The 23,017-nt window shown below is 38.2% G+C and overlaps 1 protein-coding gene and 1 long non-coding RNA gene across 2 annotated transcripts; one reads left to right on the forward strand and one right to left on the reverse strand.

Moving 5' to 3' along the window:
* Nucleotides 1-5,360: 5,360 nt before the first annotated feature.
* LOC111577338 (perforin-1-like) lies at nt 5,361-7,863 on the forward strand. Its single transcript, XM_055009675.1, has 2 exons — nt 5,361-6,018; nt 6,687-7,863. The coding sequence occupies exons 1-2, from the start codon at nt 5,483-5,485 to the stop codon at nt 7,861-7,863; spliced, it is 1,713 nt and encodes a 570-aa protein (XP_054865650.1). The 5' UTR covers nt 5,361-5,482.
* Nucleotides 6,957-15,775, reverse strand: LOC129348712 (uncharacterized). Its single transcript, XR_008601367.1, has 3 exons — nt 15,439-15,775; nt 7,606-7,869; nt 6,957-7,218 (listed from the first exon to the last, which is right to left on the reverse strand). It is a non-coding gene; the product is annotated as an uncharacterized LOC129348712 (long non-coding RNA).
* Between the last annotated feature and the right edge of the window lie 7,242 nt (nt 15,776-23,017).

The raw sequence follows: 23,017 nt of genomic DNA on the forward strand, positions 1-23,017 counted from the left end.
CCTGATCAGTTTACTGCTGTCTTAGTTAGCAAATGATCTCATCCTGCTTACAGTGAAATACACTGACTTACATTTTCATTGCTTCTTTGCACCAACTGTACTAAAAAACTACCAAGTCTAACACTGCAGTGTAGAAACAGTGTTTCCAGATTTTGGTTCAGTGACATCAATTTTAGTTTGTATATCTGAGAGAAGATACAACACAAGCAAGGATCTAGTCAGGAGAAAACAACCTGGATACGTGCTATAAAACAAACACAGAAGGGTGTCACTGTTTGTGCCCTCCTGTGGTAAAAATACAAACTGCACCTTTTGAGATGTAATATGTGCAGGAGAGGAGATGAAATGCAGCCTGTAGTACTGCATAAACAGCAGCAGATGGTGAACTTATATAGTGGAATTAATACCATACAATGACTTCTGTTTTGTGTGATGTGCGTACTCCATACCTATAACTGTATTTGAGTTGTTTAAGCTGTATTTTGGAGAAGATATTCATCCAGTGCAGTAATGTTATGATTGAGAAGGCAGTTTTAACTCTCCTTTTACAGTTATTCGTACTGTGGAATATTTGTTTATTGCAATTTGAAGTCCTGCACCTCTATGGAAACAGCACACAATGGCTGAAAGTAGAGAGAACTGAAAAATATCTTTAGCACAGTATGACACAGATATAATTACAGAAATCATAAAAGCAAAAAATGATGCAAAAATTAAATCCATTTTACAACATTTTTTAAAAAATCTGAATCTACATGTACAACATCTTTCCAAGTGCCCCAGGGTGTTATCAATACTGGAAAAATTCTGGCTCTACATAATATAGATATTTAATTATTTATTGCATTTTTACAACCTCTACAAACTCTGTGTTGTCCACATTGTACCGCATTTCAATTCCAGAAAGACATTACACCATGCTGAATATATCCTCTAACAACTTACTTAGAAGTTGCTCCTTTTACCATTTTTTACTCATGCTTCATATATTTTATTTATCAAGCATGTTTTATTTTTCTCTCATTTGTTCTGATTTGTTTCTATACTTGTCTCCTTCCTACTCTCTGTAAACACAGCTGTTTAGCTGAAAGGTCCCTGAAATTTTGCCTTGTACTTGGTCAAAGGTAAGTCACCCCTGGCTTGCTGGTTGCACTGGAGAGCCCCAGAATTTTTGTTCTTTGCACGATTTTGTTAGAGAAAATCGTATATTTTTGGCAGTTTTTGAAGGAGGCATGTAGTGTAAAGTGACTTGGATAAAAAATGTACAAATGTTGTTTTTTTAAAGTTTTTTTTTGGCTTTATTTGATAGGTCAGTGAAGAGGTAGACAGGAAAGTGGGGAGAAGACATGCAGTAAAGGGCCGTGAGCGGGAATCATACCCAGGCTGCTGTGTTGGGAACTATAGCCCCAGTTCACGGATCGCCTGCCCAACCAGTTGAGTTATCTGGGCGCTCCGAAAAATGTATTATTTTAATCTTAGGTTGGTTATTTTTCCTGACTGAACTGCACATAACAATGACTGTTTTAAAGTTGAAAATCTGATCTTTACAGTTTCTTGCTCTAAAAATGCTGTAATGTTGTAGAATTTAAAAAAAACAAAGACATTTCTTACAAACCCAGCAGTGGTTTTCATTGTCCAGAGGGTCAGTGGAAGAAACTGTAAAAATAGATTTTGTACCCCCCTTTGCCCTAAGTGAAACAAATAGGGTTTGTTTCTTGATCAGTAAGATAACGTAACAAGGAAAATAAGTGATTAACTAAAAAACTAATGCAACAATAATGGACATCAGACAGAAATAAATAAAACTCATGTTTGTAAGGAGTGTTGGGACAAAATTATACCACATGAAACTTTGCAGGACTCCATCTTCTTAAGCAGCACTTGTTTAAACTTGCGTGTTGCTACAAAGAGCCTGATTCGACATGTAAGATTTAAGAAGGCCTGAAGTAGACGTATTAAAGCGCCACATATAATACAGAAAGAATGCTGGGGGGAAAGAGTCGACCACATGAGACAAAGCGTGAAACAGATCACAGAAGCAACACCAAAGAAACAGCAGACTTGTGACATTTTTGGTTTTCTGAGCTCCTATGATCGATTACTGTTCTTCTAGTGAAGAGCAGAATTGTGTGTTTCTATTCTGCTGAAATGCAACGATTAGTCCAACATGAAGGAAATTTACACATCACAAACTCTGCAAAACTGTCTCAGTGTGATGCATCTGCAAACCTGCAGAGCACAGTTTCATTGCATGACACAGGAAGCTCTGTAAGCCTCCCCTGAGTTGACTGTCACTATGATTTTTACTGTAAATGCCATAATTTGCTTCTTAGTGTCTTTAAGCTTGCTTTTATTATTTGTCTCATTTGACATTTGTTTTATTGTGAAGCACTTGGCAACGTTGTTTTTGTAAAGACACAATACACAAAAAGCTATTATTATTATTGTTAGTAGTAGTAGTAATACTGGTAGAAGTAGTAGTATTAACACTATAATTGGGGAAGACATTTGTTCATCCATTATGTGTTAGCTGTGCAAATGCCTTTCCCCACTTACACTCAGACAAAAAGCCTAAAATTTAAAGTTCATGATGAACAAAAAAAGAAATGCACCTAATCAGAGTGTTTGACATAATAATATCTTATAATCTTTATCTGGAAACTTCCAGGTGATTTCACCTTTTGCTGGTTTGTGTTTTAATCAACTAAAGGTTGTATTTAATTGTTCAGTACTGAAGGAAGTTGGAGAATGTGGGATTTATTTGTGCAGAGCATCAGGACAAACGTGAACCTAAAGTATGATAGTGTCAATTGACCAAAAAAAAAGTGCAGATTTTGAATTTACTTTCTTGGAATCCAGTGTGTCTGTATGTTCAACAAAAAAATGCTTACATGGCCTATTCAATATTCAATATGGAGTACAATCTCTCTTTGTAGTTCCAGCCAAAGTTTCTTAAACAAAAATGAAGCAAATGCAGAATGGACCACCTGCAGGACTAGACATTGGGGTCATGTGCTATGCCAACCGGACAGTGGACAGGAGTGGGCACCTAGGCATGGGGACTTGTGGGAAAATGGAACATCACCTTCCTTGCAGGAAAGGAACCTGAGCTGGTGTTGGAAGTAGAGCAGTACTGACTAGATATAGTTGGGCTCACCTCCAAACACAGCAAAGGTTCTGGAACTGAACTCCGGGACGGGGGTTGGACTCTTCTTTTCTGGAACTGCTCAAGATGAACGGCATCAGGCGGGTGTAGGGATACTCACAAGCCCTTGCGTTACCTGCACTTTGTTGTAGTTTTCCTCTGACAATGAAAGGGTCACCTCTCTACAACTTCATGTTGCAGAGGGGAAAACTCTGTTGTTTGTGCTTATGCACCAAACAGCAGTCTCTGGGTGATGTTCTTGGATATGAAATAAGACAAAAAAATATACAGCTTAAAATGTGTACACATACTTTTGTTTTCACAATGAGTTCTGTGTTTTGTCACACTAAACCTATCATTGCAGTTGAGGGTTACACAGCAGTAGTGGGGTTTTACATTCACTGACACTAACATTTCACCATTTTAACTGATTCAAACAGAAGCAAATAGTGTTTGTTTCTTGATCAGTAGGGCAACTTAACAAGGAAAATAAGTGATTAACTAAAAAACTAATGCAACAGTAATAGACATCAGGCAGAAGTAAAAAGAAAGCTCATGTTGTATGGAGTTTTGGAACAAAATTATGGTGCACATGAAACTTTACAGGATTTCATCTTCTTGAGAAGCACTTGTGTAAACTTGTGAGTTCCTATGAAGACTCTGACTCCACATGTAAGATTCAAGACGGTCTTGAGTAGAATTACTGATATGCCACAAACAATATACAAGAACCCTGAAAAAATGAAGTTTTCTTATTCCAAGAAAAGAGTTCAACCACATGAGACAAAGTGTGAATCGTGTCAGGTGAGCACAAATGAATGAAAAGCAAAACATTTTTTTGTTATTCAGTGTTGCAGAGTTGCTACAATTATTCTAGTAAAGAAAAGAATCGTGTGTTGTTATTCTGCTGAAATGCAATGATTAATCCAACATGAAGCTAATATACATATCGCAAACTCTGCAAAGCAAAATGTGTGATCATGTCACATCACACTTTTAGAGCCAGCTGTCTCAGTGTGGTGCATCTGCAAACTTGCAGAGTGCAGTTTCGTCATGTGATACAGGAAGCTCTGCATGCCTCTCCTGAGATGACTGTCACTACAATTTTTACTTTAAATGGCATTACTTCCTTAGTAGTTTCTTTGAATTTGTTTTCATGATTTATCTCAGTTGGCATTTGTTTCATTTAAACCACTTTGCGACTTTATTTTCGAAAAGCGCCATACAAAAAGAGTTGTTAATAATATTAACATTATAATAGTGGAATTTGTTAATTCATCATCTGTTAGCACTGCAATGTTTCTCCCCACACTTACACTCAACTTGAAAGGACAAAATGTAAACTTCTTGAACAACAGAAAAAGACAACTGACAAATTGACAGGGGGGGAGTTCTCCTTCGCTGTTGCTCGTCTACCTGTCCTGAAGTGGTACCGCCAGTCCTCTTAGCCTACAGGAGTCTTCCCATCTGCCTGTTTTGCCTTGATAGCCTGTTTTGGACTCTTTCATTTTGAGACCCAACCTGTTTTTGACTACGGGGTCTGCTTTATGCCTGATTATTGTGCTTTTCTACAATAAGCTTGATTGTGTGTCTCTGGAGTCGTGTATTTGAGTCCATACTCAGACTGCAATTTTGTGAGAGAGCTTCCAGGAAAACCTGCACTTAAACTATGACAACGTAACACTGACAAACGCATGAGAAACAGTGTGAAATATGTGAATATGTGAGATGAACACAATAGAAAAAAGGCCAAATGTGTGACATTTTGGTTTGTATAGTGTAATAACAGGCCAATTTGCTGTTCAACCAGTAAAACTTTGTATTCTATCCTCTTATGCTGCTGAAAGGTTAATCTTATATGAAACAAGTTTTAAGCTAAAACAGTTGCTTCATGCAAACCTGATCCTTTTTTACATTTACATTATTCAGAAAGGAAAATTCTTAGGAATTCAAGCTTATTAATTTTTTTAGCTGCTGTAATGTGTTAAGGTGTTATCACAAAACAACAGTTTCTCATGTGGTCGTTTAATAGTGTGAAGGTGGGGGAAAAATGAGGCATCGTGTCATTTTGGCAGGTGTTAGAAAAGTGGTTGAATGGAAATGTTGAGCATCAGATCTGTGAGAATCACATTCTCAGTCAAAGCTCCACCCACAAATTAATACCATAACACTGGTCAGGTATTGGAAGCTACTGACCAGAGCTGGCTGTCGACAGTCAAGGTTAGGCCTCTCAGTCCTCCCGTGTGTGCAGCACAGTTCATATAAAATCCTTCGTAGTCCTTACTGTTTGTGTTGGCTGACGTTGTGTTTTGTCCACTGTTTGACCCTTTCATACAGATGGCAAGGCTGTGGCATCTCCTGCTCCTGTGCTGGACCTTCAGTCCTCTCTGTCTTACATCGAGTTCAAGCTTCATTGGGATGCCACAGCAGTGTAGACAGGCTGACTTTGTCCCTGGTTACAACCTTGGGGGAGAAGGTCTTGACATCGTCACCATGAAGAGGAAAGGTGCCTATGTCATCGACACCGAAACCTGGAACCTCGGCAATGACACCTGCAGGCTGTACCCAAACAGCTACATGAACAGGAAGATCCAGAAAGTCCCGGTTGCTGTTGTGGACTGGAGAAGCTTCTCCAAGTGCAACCTGAAAGTCTCGAGCATACTCTACGATTCTGCTGAAACCCTCGTTAATGATTCCACATCGTCTGTGTCCAATGACTGGAAGATCGGCCTCGACATCCCTGTAGATCCTTCAGTCACCATTGGGGTTGGTTTTGGAGGTTCCCACTCCAGAGCAGCAGAATTTGCCATGAAAAAGTCAAAAAAAGACCGCTACACCTTTTCTCGCCATTCCATCTACTGCAACTTCTATGGGTGAGTATGTGGACACATAATTGTCTTATTTTTATTCATCATAATACATTGTCCTGTAAAACTACAGTATAATACTGGCAGCCAGGATTGGCAACATTTAACTGTATTTTTACATTGTTACAATTAGAAGTTACCTTAACAGTTAATTACTGTATAACTGATTGTAGTACTCTGTAGTAGAATATGAGGTTTACTGTTTAATATTGTAACTAGATTTTGCATTAATACACCATATTTTGGTCATTATTTGTCTGCTTTTAGTCGTTTTGAGTCTGCTTTTTGTTTGTTCAATGTCTGGTCTTTGTCATTTTTTATCTCATTAATGTTGTTTCATGTCTGTTTGAAACAGTTTTGTCTCCTCTCTTTTGTTTCGTGTCTTATTTTTGTTTTGTCTCTTTTGTGTTCCATCATTTTCTGTCTCCTTTGTGTCTCCTTTTGTATCTTGTTTTTGGCATTTTGTCACATTTTTTGTCATTTTGTCTTTCTTTTGCATCATTTTGTCTCATTTCTGTCGTTTTGTCTCACTTTATGTAGTTCTTCCACTGGGAAGCTTTGCTTTATAGTGCTCTGATAAGTTGGCATTAATTTCAGAAACCAACAATCAACAATGATGTTTCGTGGGACTGCAGCAAACACTAACTTTTTTATATGCCTTGTGTGCTCCACAGCTATAGACTGGCAACAAATCCTCCTTTGAGTCATGAATTTCAATCAGCTGTGAACTCTCTTCCCCCCTACACTGTTAAAACTGGTGTCTTCTATCGTAACCTGATTGACACTTATGGTACACATTACATTACACAAGTGCTGCTAGGAGGAGAAATCAAAGCAATCACTTCTGTCAGGACCTGTGAGGCAACCATGAACGGAATGACGGCGACAGAAGTCAGCGACTGTTTGTCAGTCGAGGCCTCTGCGACCTTTGCACAAACTGCGAGTATTAAAGCCATGACAAAACACTGTGAGGCAGAGAAGAAGAAGCTGGGTTCAGGTCACAGTTTCAGCAGCGTATTTAATGAGCGTGAGACAGAGGTGAGCGGAGGAAACGTTGATGGAGTCGATGTCCTCTTTCAAGGCCAATCCAACCCCTCTGTCTATAACAGCTGGCTGAACTCACTGAAAACCACACCCGATATCGTCCAATACAACCTAAAGCCTCTGCACACCATCCTGCCAAGCGGTCATCCTGCCAGAGCTGGACTGAAACGAGAGGTGGAGCAGTACATCAATAAGAACGCGGTGGTGAAAAAATGTTCTGAGTCCTGTTTGATTGGGCACAGATCTGACAAGAGGGATCCTTGTGCTTGTGTCTGCAACAGTAACCAGAATGTCAAGTCTAACTGCTGTCCTGCTGGGAAAGGTCTTGCAACACTTAAAGTATTCAAGCTTTATGCTCGGGATCTGCATGGTGACAGGTGGACTAAGACAGACGGTTCAGTGTTGGTTAAATATGAAGATCAGACAAAGCACACGGTCATCATTAGCAACAACGACAACCCTGAATGGCCAGAAACGTTTCAGTTTGGACAGATCAAAATTAACATGATGAACAAACTCACATTCAGCGTGTATGATGAGGACACTTACTGGAACAGCGAGCTGCTTGGTAGCTGTTCATTCGATCTCCGCAGTGGGGTGGTGACAGACAGCTGCATGTTTAATCATGGCACCTTCTTCTTTTCCTACATAGTCCAGTGTGCACCAAGCCTTAGTGGACACCAGTGTCAAGAGTACACTCCCTCACCCATGAGTCCATCTTTGGCTGAGATCTTCCACACCAGAAACGGGATCCTTGCTGGAAAGTCAGGGATGAATTCCACTGCGTCAGTCAGTCAGGCAGGTTGAGGAGAGCTGGTGTTGATTTGAGATGAGACGAGAAGAGAATAAGAGGTTTTTGCTTGTAGTTTGTAGAATTCTTTCTTTGAATAGTCACATATACTTTCATAAATTCTCAAAATGAATCCATTTATGTGTTCATAAGAACCAATAATCCACTTTGTTTCTTTCCTCTTTACTCCAATATCTAGCAATAAAGCATCCACAAAGACAATAAATGTGTCAGTGAGATTTTTGTGTATGTTTGTGGTTTAACTGTCTAGTGTATGAAGGAACTGAAACTATTTTGTAACTTTTATCCTGTCTACCTCTTATATTAGGTGCTCTACAGGGATTTTCATACATTAAAACTGAACTGGATATTTGTTGTTTTCTTTAAATTGTTGAGCAAATGGGGGCCTTATATTAAATTTCCATGCAGGGCACTGCAATGTGTATACTTTATCTAAGAAAACATGCACTGCAGGAGTGCAAATTCTTGTACAAGTCAAAAACACCATCCACTGGACATCCACAAAGTAGACTGCTCTGCTTGCATATGTATGTTAGGTGCTTACATCTTGGGTTGAGTGCTGTGGAGCCACATGTTGTCCCTTAATAAAAGCACTATAACTTAGACAGGTCAGACTCAACACTGAAAGTCTAAGGTGAAGTTTATTCAAACACCTCCAACAGTCTATATGTTTTTGTTGCTGAGAAGCAAAGTTGGGTAAAATGTGACGTTATAGTACCTCAGAGCACAGCAGTAATGTTGCTATGAATGGTCAAGAAGAAAAGAGGTTCGGGAAGATTGAAAGTGTATTTCTGGCTTCCAAAGTTCCATATTGTTCTATTCATTTTGTCCATATGTAATGTTTAAAGTACTCCACTAACTGAGCACTAGACCCCTAAAGCATTGTAAGATACACAGTGAAGAGTTAAAAACAATAGCGTCAAACTAGACTGAAAACCCAAATAAAGAAAAGAAGCTTACCACAGTCTCAACAAGAAAACAATATGCTGTTTTTTTGGGAGTTTTCCACCACAAACACTGTACTGTAACGCTATTTTGATTAACAAAATGCTGCATTCCCATATCATGTTGAAGTTTAGGCCAGTAAAAAGGCCTTATAACTTTTTCCCTACTCCTCCAGAGTCGATGCCAACCCTGTCTGCAGTACTTCAGGTCAGTCTGAATTTACTCATCAGAACATGATCTTTTTTATAACATCTCTCAGTCATATCCACACTTTACGCAGAACTAACAACAACTTTCAAGCCCACCTAGCAAAAACTGTACTGTTGAGTGTGTGAAGCATAAAATTGTTTCTAAAAACAGAGCAGGTTCTCAAATCAGGCACCACTCCCACGTCTACATACCCAACAAAAGATGGGTCCTCCCAATGGATTTTCTCAAAGATTGGGGACACCTTTTACCACTAAAGACTAGCCGAAGGCCTCTTTGAAATCATGCATATCACAGATATTTTACTGCATTACAAAAGCTTAGTCTTGTTTCTTTGAAAAATCTGCTCGTCTATCTAGATTTCTTAATATCTGTCATAAATTCATATGTCAAAACAGCATTTCTTTACAAGATATATGATTCTCTCCGAGTGACTGATCTGGGAATAGATAACAGATACCGGTTGATGTTAAATTAAAAAAGACTGGGTAGTGTGAGAGATGCTTTGTTATGATACACAGAGGTGACAGTTATGCTCCGTCATGATATCCTGCCACAATTTCGTCAATTCAGGTGCTCCTGTTCTCTGTGCTCGCATACATTGCATTTTAACTGATCTGTTTTCATTTACATATTTTTCTGCTTATGTTGTCAGAAAACTGAGCAATTATGAAACAGAGATTGAAACACAGCGCCTTAAGACTACATGTTAAATACTGATTGTACAACTGCAACATTGTCCGACAAACTCGCCAAACACGAGTTAAAAGCAACAGCTGTGCAATGAAATTATAATATTTCCATGTCACATGTTGGCTTGGAGAGAAAATTTAAACAGTAGAAAGTTCTGGTCTCACAGTCATTCACATCTGTGTTGGCTGCAGTGTGGTCAAGCGTTTTGCTGCAAGTCCCAGATGCAGAAAGAGTCTTCTTCCTGAAGGGAGCGGGACCAACAGTAGTTTTGCTGCATTTAAAGCTACAGACACTAAAACAGAACCTGTGGTTATACAGTCATGGTGAAATAAACCGTTTCTGCAGTATTTTGAGCAGAAAGATACATTCTGGGGACATGTAAGACTGGTGGCACAATATGGGAACTCTAAAAGCATTAAACCTCTGTAGGTAGCGGTGCTTCTGACTCAATATGGATTAATTTTGGTGCCATCTGCCTGTCACTCCTTTGACCTCACTGCTTAACCCTCCTGTTGTCTTCATTTATGGGCACCAAAAAATAGTGTTTCCTTGTCTGAAAAAAATCCAAAAATTCAGCAAAAAAATTCCCCAAATTTCTAAAAATTTGCAAAAACTTTCAGGAAGAAAATTTCAATAATTCCTTAAAAGTTTCCCTTAAAAGTTTTATTTAAAAAAAAAAAAAAACAAATTTGGCAAGAATATTCTTGTAAATATTTTCAAAAAATGAGTAAAAATCTTCCAAAAAAATCCTAAAAATATCTAGTGATTACATATATATCTGTAAAACTTCTGTTTTCTTTAAGAACATTCAGAAAAAAAATCAACCAAAATCCAGCGAATTTTGCTGGACTTTGGTTGATTTTTTTTCTGAATGTTCTTAAGAAACATTTTTAACATTTCTTTTTTTCCACCAAAAAATGTTCAAAGATTTCCAAAAAATGCTAACAATGTGGACATCAGAAGTTTCACTGTGAAAATATTTTTTTCCCCCACATTTTCAAACTTTAAAATGGGTCAATTTTGACCCGCAGGATGACACGAGGGTAAAAGCATAAAACATGGACACAGGTAGCTGATCGCATGGTGTTTGAAGGGCTGTTGTGGATCATTTGTGTTTGAATCATTTGTTCAATAGTGCAGCTGATTGGAGTGAAGTGTTGCTCAGTGGATGTGGAAGTGGGTGTGAATCTGCTTTGCCCTCCAGGGGGAAGACGCTAAATTTGTGAACAGCATCTTGGAAATGTTTTTGAGTTGTTTGAATGAAAAAGAGTGTTTGCGTCTCTGAGTAGGTGCCAGTAGAGAGCTGCAAATCTCTCACTGTCTAAATGTATAGGCATTCACAAACATGCATATAAATACATCTGCCTTCTTGTATATGCATACTGGCATGAACACACCTACATTCTCTGTGTGTGTGCGTGTTTGTGTGCATGCATGTTTTCGTAGGGCAGATGCAAGTATGTTCCCTGTGTGTGTGTGCTGCGTATTTACACAAGCACAAAGCGTCCTCTGAGGATCCCGACCAATCACTTTGCCTCTGTGTAACAACACACCTGCTGTCTGTGTTATAAATAGACGATGAATACATCAATTCCCTCGTGTCAAACAGCTCAAGTTCAAAAACTTCAACTGTCTGTTTTGACAGAAGGGAGAAGACATACTCCACAAAGACAGACAATAGCTGATAAACAGTGGTAGCCTGCCATTACAGAGTCCTATCTGTAACATGTGCATGATTTGTGTTTATTTGTTAGCTGCTTTTAGAATGTTAAAATGTCATCTCACATTGAATAATTAACATCACTTAGTTAATTCTGCATAGAGAAAGATTAAAGGTGTTTACAGTGAGTCTGAGAATGTGTCTTCTGTCACAGGACAGTGCTGATTTGTAGCAGCTGTTCCGAATATCTCACATTTCTAGTCAGTTTTACATGAAACTAGTGCCACCGTGTGGTAATGATATGAACTGCAACTTCCCAGAGGTCCCAGAACACTGGAAAAAGATGAGAGGGGGTTCTGCTGTAGTACAGGATGAGCAGCAGCAGAGGGTGAACATCTTTAAGTAATCAAAAGAGATGTAATCGAAGGAAACCCCATCTATAGTTAATGTATATGCACAATAACACTCCCCATAGAAACCTGACTCCTCATATGTTAATGCATGGATATTTTATACAAGTGAACAGTAACAATACTGCATCACAAAGTCCTGCAAGTACAAATGTAAAGCAGAAGTGTTCAAAGAAAAGTCAGGGAAGATGTACATTATAAGATGGAATGATGAAAGATTAAAATATATATATTGCAGTAGCTGTTAGTTTGACATCTGTATGCAAAAATAATTTCACATCTTTGAAATGACTCAGATTAATTCACAAAATCATTTGTAAGAAACACTGTTGTTTCATTTTTTTAATGTCGTTTTCTTTCTCCTTACATGCATGTTACAAAATCAGCCAGCAAAACACAGACAAAAGCAGCACCCTGGTCTCTGTGTGATCTTATGCTTTAAAACCATAATCTTGAATATACTCATAATTGCACAAGTATGCACACATTGCCCCGGTGTGAACTGAATATCTCTGCGACAGCACTTGCATTAACTATTAAAAGTCAGTGCTGCTGGAATTGACTTAAACCGATCCTGGTCAACAGTGGGAAACAAGTTTGAGGAATTCTGTGTTTGCTGAAAATGTAGTCATTGTTTTCCAATGAGCTGCCTTTTATTCATAACATGCAAGATACATTTATCCAAAAAAGAATTTCTCAATATCATCTGTTCCATGAATTTTCATTCTCTCACCAGCTGCTTTGAAGGAACTGACTAAACCTGATCTCAGGCAGCTTTGAGAAGCAAATTTGAGAAACTAGTTTGTTTCAAAGACCACTAAAGAGAAAAAGGAGGTTGACACAGGAGGTAAAAGAATGCAAAAATGTAGAAAAAACACAGATATTGTGATATATTCTTTCACATTTATGCTTCAGATATTTTCAACCACCTTTCATTTCTTTGGTTTAATATGTTGCTTCAAAGACCCTTTTAAGTCTTTTGTAAAAAAAAAGACTGAAAAGCCCTTTTTAGAGTCTTATGCTCTAAAAAAACCCTCTCATTTTCTTGTCAGGGGAAATATGTAAAAATGTGTGAAACACATGAGCAGGCAAGACTTCATACTCCACATATTGGCAGCCAGTGGTAAAACTATTTAACTCTATCAAGGTTTTTCTAATTTACTCTGAGTGTTTTAGTTTTATACAACTTTCTATTTAATTTCACTAAATTTCTGAGAGAAAAATTGGGCTTCATTGCATAGATCGTCCAGCTATAGTTACGTTAGAGCAGATTGGGATTTAAAAACCTTTCATTCCATAATGGATAGTATAAAATAGAATGAATTTCTATAGAGTACATTAAGCCACCTGACACTATTTAAACTGAATAAAAGCAACTCTGCCTCAGTAGGCTATTGTATTTAAAAGCTGAAAGCCCAGATTGCAATATAATGATAACTTTTATACTTTAAGTACATTTTCCTGTTGATACCTTTCTGTAAATGCATTTGAGATCTGAGCATTTAACTTGTTCGGGGAGTATTTTTAAATTGTGCTATTGGTACTTTTACTACTTCTTTCACCACTTACAGCAGTTGAAGCAAAATACCATTTAGGCATTATTAGTATGTAAGGATGAATATCTGCTAGTTGTGAAGAAATTAACAAGGAATATATTTTCACTCTAGCAAGCAAAGCATTCACAATACAGTCAGTTGTTCACTCAGTTAATATCAAGTCTTGAAATGTGCATTTTCCGCCACAACACACATCAAATCCATGTGTGATATGACGAAATTAACTTTTGGTATTTTAGTTGTGCTCCAATATACCAGGCTGATGATATGAAAAAGCCAGTAGTAACCTCTGTCCAGCTGGCTTTGAACAACTTTGAACACTCGTCATCAAAGTTTTGTCACTGTATAGAGGAGCAGCATGTTTAAAGCCTGTCCACACCGTGTTGTTTTTGGGTTGACAATAAAGGCAAAATATAAAAACTGTCAAGTATAAAACTGTACAGTGCCACAAGGGACTATTAACTGTAAAAACTTTCTCAGAGGACCAAGAAGAACTTTTGAGGAACTGAGATCTTACACCTGTGTTTCCACCAGAGAAACTGGGGTTTAAATGAACCTCCAGGGAAATTGGTTTAACCTCAAGAAAGTCCCTACTCTAGGGTAGTACTTCTTTAAAGATGAGAAAGTTTTAAAATAAGACTTGTACATGACTGAATGGTCTAGTACCATTCAAAAAACTGTAAACTAATTAAATAAAATTTTGCTCATTGTAGTTTGCTCACAAAGAATGGACTTTTATTAAATATAACAAAATCACTGTCATTTTTATTTTAAAATTTCAGCTTACTTATTTGCCTAATCTTTGCTGGAAAGTTCTCTCTGAAACTAAAAGTTTCTGGTATTTTTGGTAAAGACATCAACACACGAACACTTCTAATGTTAGTCAGTGTTTGGTTAAGTTTAGGTGCCCAAACTACTTGGCCAGGTTTAAAAATCGATCATAGATTGCGTTAAAATACTTGTGACTTGTGTAATTGTGATATTTCATTGAAATGAGTATTCTACATGTCAAAAGTGCACCAAAATAAACCCCTAAATTTAATGAGAGCCTGCAAAAAACTAAAAATTCTGCATTCCTCAGCACAACTTGAGAGACCAGGAGTGCCCCAGCGACAACGTGCATCGGTCACATGTCAAAATTTGACTGAACTGCAGGCTGTGTTGGCAAAGAACAGATAGGAGGCAAAAATGACAGCAAAACTAGAACCTGAAAAAGCTCAGTGTTGTTTGTTTTTCTAGTGTGATGACCCAACTGAAGATTTTACACTTACTAATTCACACCATTGCAGGAGTTTCACCTACATTATCGAGGTTAGTTACTATTTATCAATAACCAGAATGGATGACATTGCATCTTCTGGCCTATTAGAGGGTGGAAGAGGCCCCTACTGGTCAGCAACACCAACTTATTAGTCTAATAACATCCAAACTGGGTGTTTTAACATTGCTGCAGACCAAGCAAACTTCCTCATAGCAACAGCACAAAGCCAACAGACTCCCCCCAGTTAAACAATGCATCCTGCAACATCATAGAAACTGCTCATAAATAGCTAGAGGAGCCCGACCAAGAGCCCAGGCCATTGACCTGGCCTCCATACTCCTCAGATCTCATCCAAATCCAATCTTTAGAGGCCTCACTCAACATCCTGGTTCCAAACACCACAGAACATCCAGGGAGGTTCCATGTTCAGGAGTCTAAGCTGTTTTGGTGACACAGGGATGACCTGTACAACATTAGACAGGTGGTTTTAACGCTACATCTTTGTAAATTACTGGTGAAATTGAATTAAACTTGTGTTAAACTGACTATAAATGGATGCTGATGTGATCACTGCTCATCTTTACAACTTTAAGTCCACTAATTCCTTCCAAGGTGTCCTGATATATAAAAAAAATGGAGAAGACAAGAGCAGAGGAAATGAGTCTGAGTACAGATCGATACAGTAAACAGACATTATACTATACAAACAGTGTGGTGCATAATAAAGGGAAGCACAAAGAGCCACATCAAAGTATTAAGATCCATGCCTTTATCCTCACTTTCCCTGAGCCTGCTATCAAACAGTGACCCCTTTACTAGCGCCCATTATTCAGACTCACCCCCACTTCCAAAACAGGTCATCTTGGTTCTTTAACTTGACAGTCTCCTGCTGGTTCGGCTTATCCACACCCCATTCCTTTCTCCTTCCCTTGCTCTTAAAAGAAAAGAGACAGAGACGAGGGGATTTGCCTCACGGTAGGTAGCTGTTTTATGTGTAGCATATGAGAAAAGAGAGTTTTTTTGGCTAGGCTTGGCAAAGAGAGCCAGGAGCCCACTTGAGGAGCAGTGAGTCTTAGAGCTGGATGATTTGTTTGGAGAAGCCCTCTCCAACCAAAGGAGGGATTAGCTGCCCACAGGTTCCCATGGAACCGAGGCGAGGTGGAGAGGCCTTTTAGAGGCTGCCACATCCCCACATGACTGTGCATGTATCTAGACACACATGCACGAAAACACACATGAACGACATGCGAGAATTTGCACCTGTCCTCCAAGTGCATTCCCATCGGCACGGAAACAACAAGGCGACAGTAGGTGGGCTGAGTGTTGGCTGTTTACTGTGTACTTCATTTAACCAGCAGTGGTTCCCACAATATGCTGATTTATTTTTAAAAAAAATGAGGCAAAATAAACATTTAAAGGAGCTAAAATATGGAGTGTTTTAAAAATCTAAATCACGATAAATTGGCATGATATGACAGGAAAGTCAATTTTGATTTGGAAGAATTAAAGATTAAAAGCCTATTTTGTCCTTCTTATGTCCCAGTGGAGGATTTAACAACTATTAGCACTATAATAAACCACTCTAACAAGGGCAAAGCTGCTGCACTGCACTAAGGTAAAGGTTCCCAAAGGCTGGTATGGACCTGGTGTCATTGTACAGGGATCCCACACCAACTATCAGCCTCTAGAGTAGGCCACCCGGAGTGAGTTGATTCAGTGGAGATGCAGGTGGAGGTCGGTACAGGGCAACCACCAGTCCTGGGCATACATGGGAGTGACAAGAGTAAAGGGACCTGCATGAAAAACAGGGAAAGAGTGACAGAGAGCAGAAGAAACATAAACAAGTTGCAAACAAGTACTTCCAACAAGCACTCAGACTCAAAAAACACCTAAGTCTGCACAGATGGAAGCTTGAATTGGACTATAAATGTAAAACTTTGTGGTGACACATCTGAACAGGTGGTGTCTACAAGCATTATGGGTCCTGTCTAATATCTGACAGATAGACATATTCACAGTCAAAGGATGAGGATACTGATGGTTCATGAACTGTGGCTGCTGCCATCTGCTGGTCATACTAAAAATGTGTATTTTGATGAGTGAGATCCAAAGTGAAGCATTCACTGTCAGATGAAGTTTACAGTGTCTCATCTTCTAAACCACAAACCTGCACACAATCCTCAGAAGACAACAAAGACATTTTCTGGACATCATTGTTGAACCCCCAAGCATACCAACAGGTGTGAAAAACATTCCATCCATCAATCAATTATCTTTAGACCGCTTAATCCTCATTACAGCTGTGGGGGCTGGAGGATATCCCAGCTGAGTTAAAGGTGAAGGTATGGGACACCCTGGACAGGTCATCAGTCTATCACAGCGCTACATAGAGAGACAAACAAGCACACTCACATTCACACCTACAGACAATTTCAAAACGCCAATTAACCTCAGCATGGTTTTGGACTGAGAGGGAGCCACAGTACCCAGAGAAAACCCACACATGCACAGGGAGAACATACAAACTCCACACAGAAAGATCTCAGGCCCAGACCAGGATCCGAATCTTCCAACCGCGAGTGCTAACCACTGAGACACTGTGCAGCCCAGTGTGAAAAACATGTCTGTTTCTTAATCACTAAAACTCTAACATTCATCAGAGCAGGAAACTATAAAAAGAAGAAAAAATAAACAGTTTTAACTTTCCATGTGTCCACGAATGTATCATGTATGCTGTATGATTCCATTAGAAAAAAAAACAAATGATTAAAATTGTGATATTTCATTGAAATGAGTATTGTACATGTCAAAAGTGCACCAAAATAAACCCCTAAAGCCATCAGTGCCCCAGCTACAACGTTGATTGAACTGCAGGCTGTGTTGGCAAAGAACAGGTAGGAGGCAAAAATGACAGCAAAACTACAGACACTGAGGGCAAAATAAAAAATAAATGCAACATTGCTCAGGAATGGTATACAGAGGAGCAACTTGTCAGCAAGTTTGTTGGAAGATACATTCTGCATAGTGAAACATCTTTCTGGAGTTCATGTGCAAAGTCGTGTGAAAAAGGTTGAAAAAATGTAAGTAGTGATATATCTATAGTATGTGGAGCCAACATTTTAAAGTCATTGGTCACAAAATTTCTACATATTGATTCAAGTTTTTTCCTATTTTTGTAAATCAAACAATCAAAGAAATTCAGCTTTTCTTTATGTCTTTTTACATAATTTCTGGCATTATAACTGTGTCCTTTTGCACAAAAGACATTTCTGAGTCTTTCTTTACTTCTTCCTGGTTGTTCTGTTTCCACTGAGGTGCAGGATTTTAAATTGCAGTGAAACATGAGCCTGCAGTGAATAAAAATGTGACAGGAGTGATGCCTACTTGGGGATTCAGAGCGTTAAACAAAGATTATGCAGCGTTTGCTGAGCAGCAGCAACAATGGCCTCCGCTGCCCAAAGTGGTAATTACAGGATGCTGGCGTATTAAATTCTGTTGGGCTCCAAGTCGGAGCAGACGAGGTTTCTGGAACTCTGCCTATCAATCACTCATGCAATAAAGTCAAAGTTTCCATCTCAGTACAAACCAGCAATCATGCTGTCCAGCCTTGTTAAGTCAGCATACAGCTGATCTGATGACCATAAACATCAAAACACAGCATCGGTGCACTAAAATAGCCTCTAGGAGCTAACTTTACACTGCAGCACAGAAAACTGTCATTTCCACAGCAAATTACCACTTCAACACAGTAACCAATGTAGAGTAGAAGGCAGTGTTGGAAGTTATTGGTCAACTGTCTGTCCACAATCCCATACTGCTGAACTGTTTGAATCTCTGCTGATTTCACTCTTTTCTTCTTACTTGTAATGCTCAGAGCTCCCACTGGTGGCTCCATCAGTTTCTTTGCTACTGTGGTCACCTTCATTTTTGTCCTGTTTACCCTCTTCTCATTTCTCAGTTTGTACATCCTCGATTCTTTGCCTTAAATCAAGTGGAGGAAGGGACATGAGGAGATATTTAACAAAATGAGACATTCTAGTTTTGAAGCTTTCAGTCTTTTTAAACCGATGTTAGTTAAATTGTACAAGCGGTGCTGCTGCATCATCTGTCCATTATTGTGCACACTGCAAAAAAAAATCATGACAAAAAAGTGGAAATCTAGCAGCAAAGATGTTAAAAATATGGAAATAAATGAATAAATAAAAATAAATAAAAAATGATAGAACACTGTATATTTTTTATTAGAAAATTTAGAAAAATATTTTTTTTTCAAATAACAGCATATATCTAATAAAATAAGGAATTCTTTCATTGATTTAAATTATATAAAACCATAATTTTACAGTTAAATATTGTAAAACAACAAATTACTATCTGTAAAAATGCATTATTGTGAACATGATTTACAGTTTTGGCCACGTTTTAACAGTCAACATGTGAAGCATCACGGTTTTCCTGTGATTTTATGACGTCTTATCTGTAATTTAACAAAACAAGGACAATCTGTAAAATGATTGAATTTTTAAAAAGCTTACAACTAGAAATATTTTTAATCATTTTTTGCAGTGTAGCTGCTGTATTGAATTTGCTTTTGTTGTGTGAAGTGATACAAATGTAGGCAAAGTAGTATATAGATTTGGCGACACAACAGAAGGTTTGATTGCATTTGATCATCTTAAATAGCTAATACATGAATATATATACACATGAAGAATCTACAAAAGGAATATTAAGGTTTATAAGTGTTCTATTCCTGCTGGATTTTTATATTCCAGCTGTGAGTCATGTTCAGATGCTGAAAAGACACCTGTTCCTCCTCCTCATAACTCCTCCAGAAGCCTCCTTCTTCCTTGTTGCTTTTTAGGAATTGAGACATCCTTCAAAATGATCGATTTCTTGGTTGGATGGAGAACAGAGGAGAAGCGATGGCACAAAACAGAGAAATAAGAAGAGCCCTTTGAGTGTTGTTCCAGTGTCCATACTATCTGACTATATAGTATGGAAAAAAAAAAAGGTTTGCTATGTCCCTCTGTCAAATGCAATATTCTAAAAATACCACGATGTCTTACTACATCTAGTTGGATTTTACAGTTTTAAAGCTTTTCTGTACATTCTAAATCTAGCTTTTCTTTTCATGGGAAAAAAAGACTTGTAGGCATAGAAAGGCTGACAATAAGGCTTACAATGAGCCTCGTAGCTTTTTATCACTGAACTTTTCCTAATATTCTATACAACCATGGGTTCCATATTACCCGTCTCTCTCCACTGTCCTCTGTAATAAAGGCTAATAAATAAATATAATGTCTTATGTTATTGCACAGTCTTGAGGAACAGTCGCTTTGCATTTCAATGCACATACTGTGTGAGAATGTGACAAATAAAAACTCTTGAGTCTTGAATTACTTTATGTACATTTAAAAATTGCACAGTTTTGTTTTAAGCCTGACCGAACGACAGGGATCTGCAGGACGGAGTGGTGCATCTAAAAACCTTCATATTGTGCGAATCACCATGACAGAAATCCAGGAAAAATCCACCTAGTATCTGAATATTTCACCCTCTAGACAATTAAAAGTCTGTAAATTCAAACTTCAAGAAAACATCTTCACCAGAAGATGTTAGATATTGGTTTGGCCATGTTTAAAGCTACAAAGTTGCTCTTTTCAAGTCGAAAAAGTGGCTTTGAAACTGCACATTAAAACTGCTCCTCAATTTACTTTGAAATTTAAAGGACCACAATGAAACAACATGCATTCATAATTGCTGATATATAGTATTTTGAAAGAACTTCCTCTATACAGGGGTGCTTGTCATTCAGTAATGTAATCATTTCTTTCTACTTGCGGTTTAGTGATTACGATAAAACTTGTCATTTGTTGCAGAAACCTATTCATCTCAGTGACAGCACATGTATGAGGGAACTTTATTAAAGGGTTCTTAAGACGAGAATGACGTTTATGTTGCACACAAGCCCTCATGCTCTGATACAAGCTATAGTAGATGTGGGCATATGATGGAATTAGTGCAGCTTGCGTGTCCTATGCCGGAGGACCCCCATGGTGAGATCACCGTGGAAGCAGCTGCCATGACTACCGCCCCTCCCACCGTCGCCTCACCCAGTTGCTGTAGCCGTACACGGCAACCTGGGAAATCTCTGGTCCCCTTTCATCTCCCGGTGCCACCCCAGCGAGGAGGATCGGGCAACTGCTAGCGCTACTGTCAACACCTCCCCTGTGCATGCCACGGACAGCTCGGCTTAGCCTTGTGGCAAACATAGAACAGATTAGCGTGCCGGCAACCCTCTTCCCAAACATCTCTGACAGCATTAGCACATGCTAAGTCAAGGGCGTACGTGAGAGTCAGCTGTCAAGTGGTGGGAATTCCTGGTGCTTCACTGAAGGTCGCTCCCACCATCCAGAGCAACGGGTCTCCCACGCTAGGTGTTAACTCGGCACCGCTAACAGTTTAGTTTGGACGTCCCGGCATGTTTGAGGGGGAGTTAACTGCTGCTTTACATTCACACAGCAGGGCTGCAGTGGGCGAGCATCACCTGTCACACAACACCGTGGGTCTATGAGGAGGCCGCAGGGGAGCCAACTGCAAGAATGTAAGCAAAGGCTGATTTCAGACAGTCTGAAACGCAGATGGACTGAAGGTGATGCTGACAGTCGTAGTAGATGGTATAAATAAAAGCCTGGTGTGATCCGGGAATATTATTAGGATACAAAAATACAGCTTGTAGGGAAAAACCGCAACAGAAAGTTTTGTTTGCAGGGATTTCACCCCCAAAACTGCATGTTATGGGTTTAAGATTTCACATTTGGGACTGAAGATATGCGAAAGCTGCATCAATTTGCATGTTGATGGTAAACAAAAACAATTAAAAAAACAATAAAAAAACTAATGTCCACATCAAATATAGGTATTTTTACAAATAGTAATTTATTCTTTTACAGCGTGCAACCATAAAATCACAATTTTACTGTATTTAAATTAACTAAAAATATCATTATTTTGCAATTATTTTGACAACCAAAAAAAATCATTAAAAAAAAAAAAACATTTCTAACTGTAGTTTTAAAAAGAAATTATAGTTTATGTTTTCTGGGTTTTTAAACAGATATTTCTTGTTCTGTTAAATTACAGTAAAATATGTTGACTGCATTAAAACAAAACAGGCTAAAACTGTAAAGAATGTCCACATTAAAAACTTGTATTTTTAAAAAGGTTATTTGCACTTTTTTACTGTATGTAAATCACTTGGTGTTAGTTGTAGTAAAGAGTAGTAATTTAAATATTGATTGTGAAAACAATGACAATGAAAAAGGCCAAAACTGAAACAAAAATAAAAATAAAAAATCAGAAAACTGGTATTTTTAAAAATAGTTCTTTGTTTTGTTTTTTTTTTTTTTTTTACAAAGTATGATAGTAAAATTACAGTTATACTATATTGAATTAGATTAAAAAATATATATTTTTGCAACAATTTATTGTACATGTTCCCCATTTTGTTAAAAGACGGTAAAAATGGAGTTTATTTAAAATGTGCTTATTTACATGTTAACCTTTTTTTAAATTTCAAAATTGTAAATAATCTCTACAAGAAAAATCTATAGTAATTAATTCTTTTACAAGGTGTCATCATACAATAACACCATTTTACTGTATTTAAATCAGCTAAAAATATCCTTATTTTACTGATATTTTAAGTTATTTTACAGTTTGTACAGTTTTTGAATATTACAGTATCTCACTGTTTTTTAAGCAAATTCTTCTGGACCCTTTATTTATCCATCTATATACAAGAGAATACAATTCTAAAATACAAACAGAATCACATTTGTAGAGACGCATGGCCTCTTTTCTCTGGTTTTCATCTCTTTTCCATCCCACTTTCTTTCAAAATCTTCATAATTTTCCTTTACTTTTGCATTAACTAACTACTAAACTCAAATGTTGCAATTAGAAATGAGTCTGGATTCTGCATTTTTAAAGACAACATTCCTTCATTTACATGCAAATCCAAACACAGAGCTTTGCACGGTGTGTCGGGCGTGCATAGAGCAGGCCGGCTTTAGACAAATTCAACAATTCACGCTGATTTTAATTACAGCCAACAGGGCAACATTAAAGACCTAAATCACACAGTTCTACTTTTAAAACGAGTCGTCCTCCCTGTATTTCCCTCCTTTGTCGCTCTTTCAGGTCCTCCCAGCCTCGGTTGCCCTCCTCCTTCACTTTAATCCAGTGGCGGAATTTCACTCGACAAGTGATCAAAGACCGGTAGCACGATGCCAGGTGCAGCTGTAGCTTCAACTGTTGACAACCACCTAGCAGTTTTTCCCCCTTTTCCTTTTTCTCTTCACCGCCCAAAAAAAACCAACAAAAAACCTAAACAAAGCTGGGCGAACTGCTGTG

This window comes from Amphiprion ocellaris, chromosome 4 (assembly GCF_022539595.1).
Source record: "Amphiprion ocellaris isolate individual 3 ecotype Okinawa chromosome 4, ASM2253959v1, whole genome shotgun sequence".
NCBI lineage: Eukaryota > Metazoa > Chordata > Actinopteri > Pomacentridae > Amphiprion > Amphiprion ocellaris.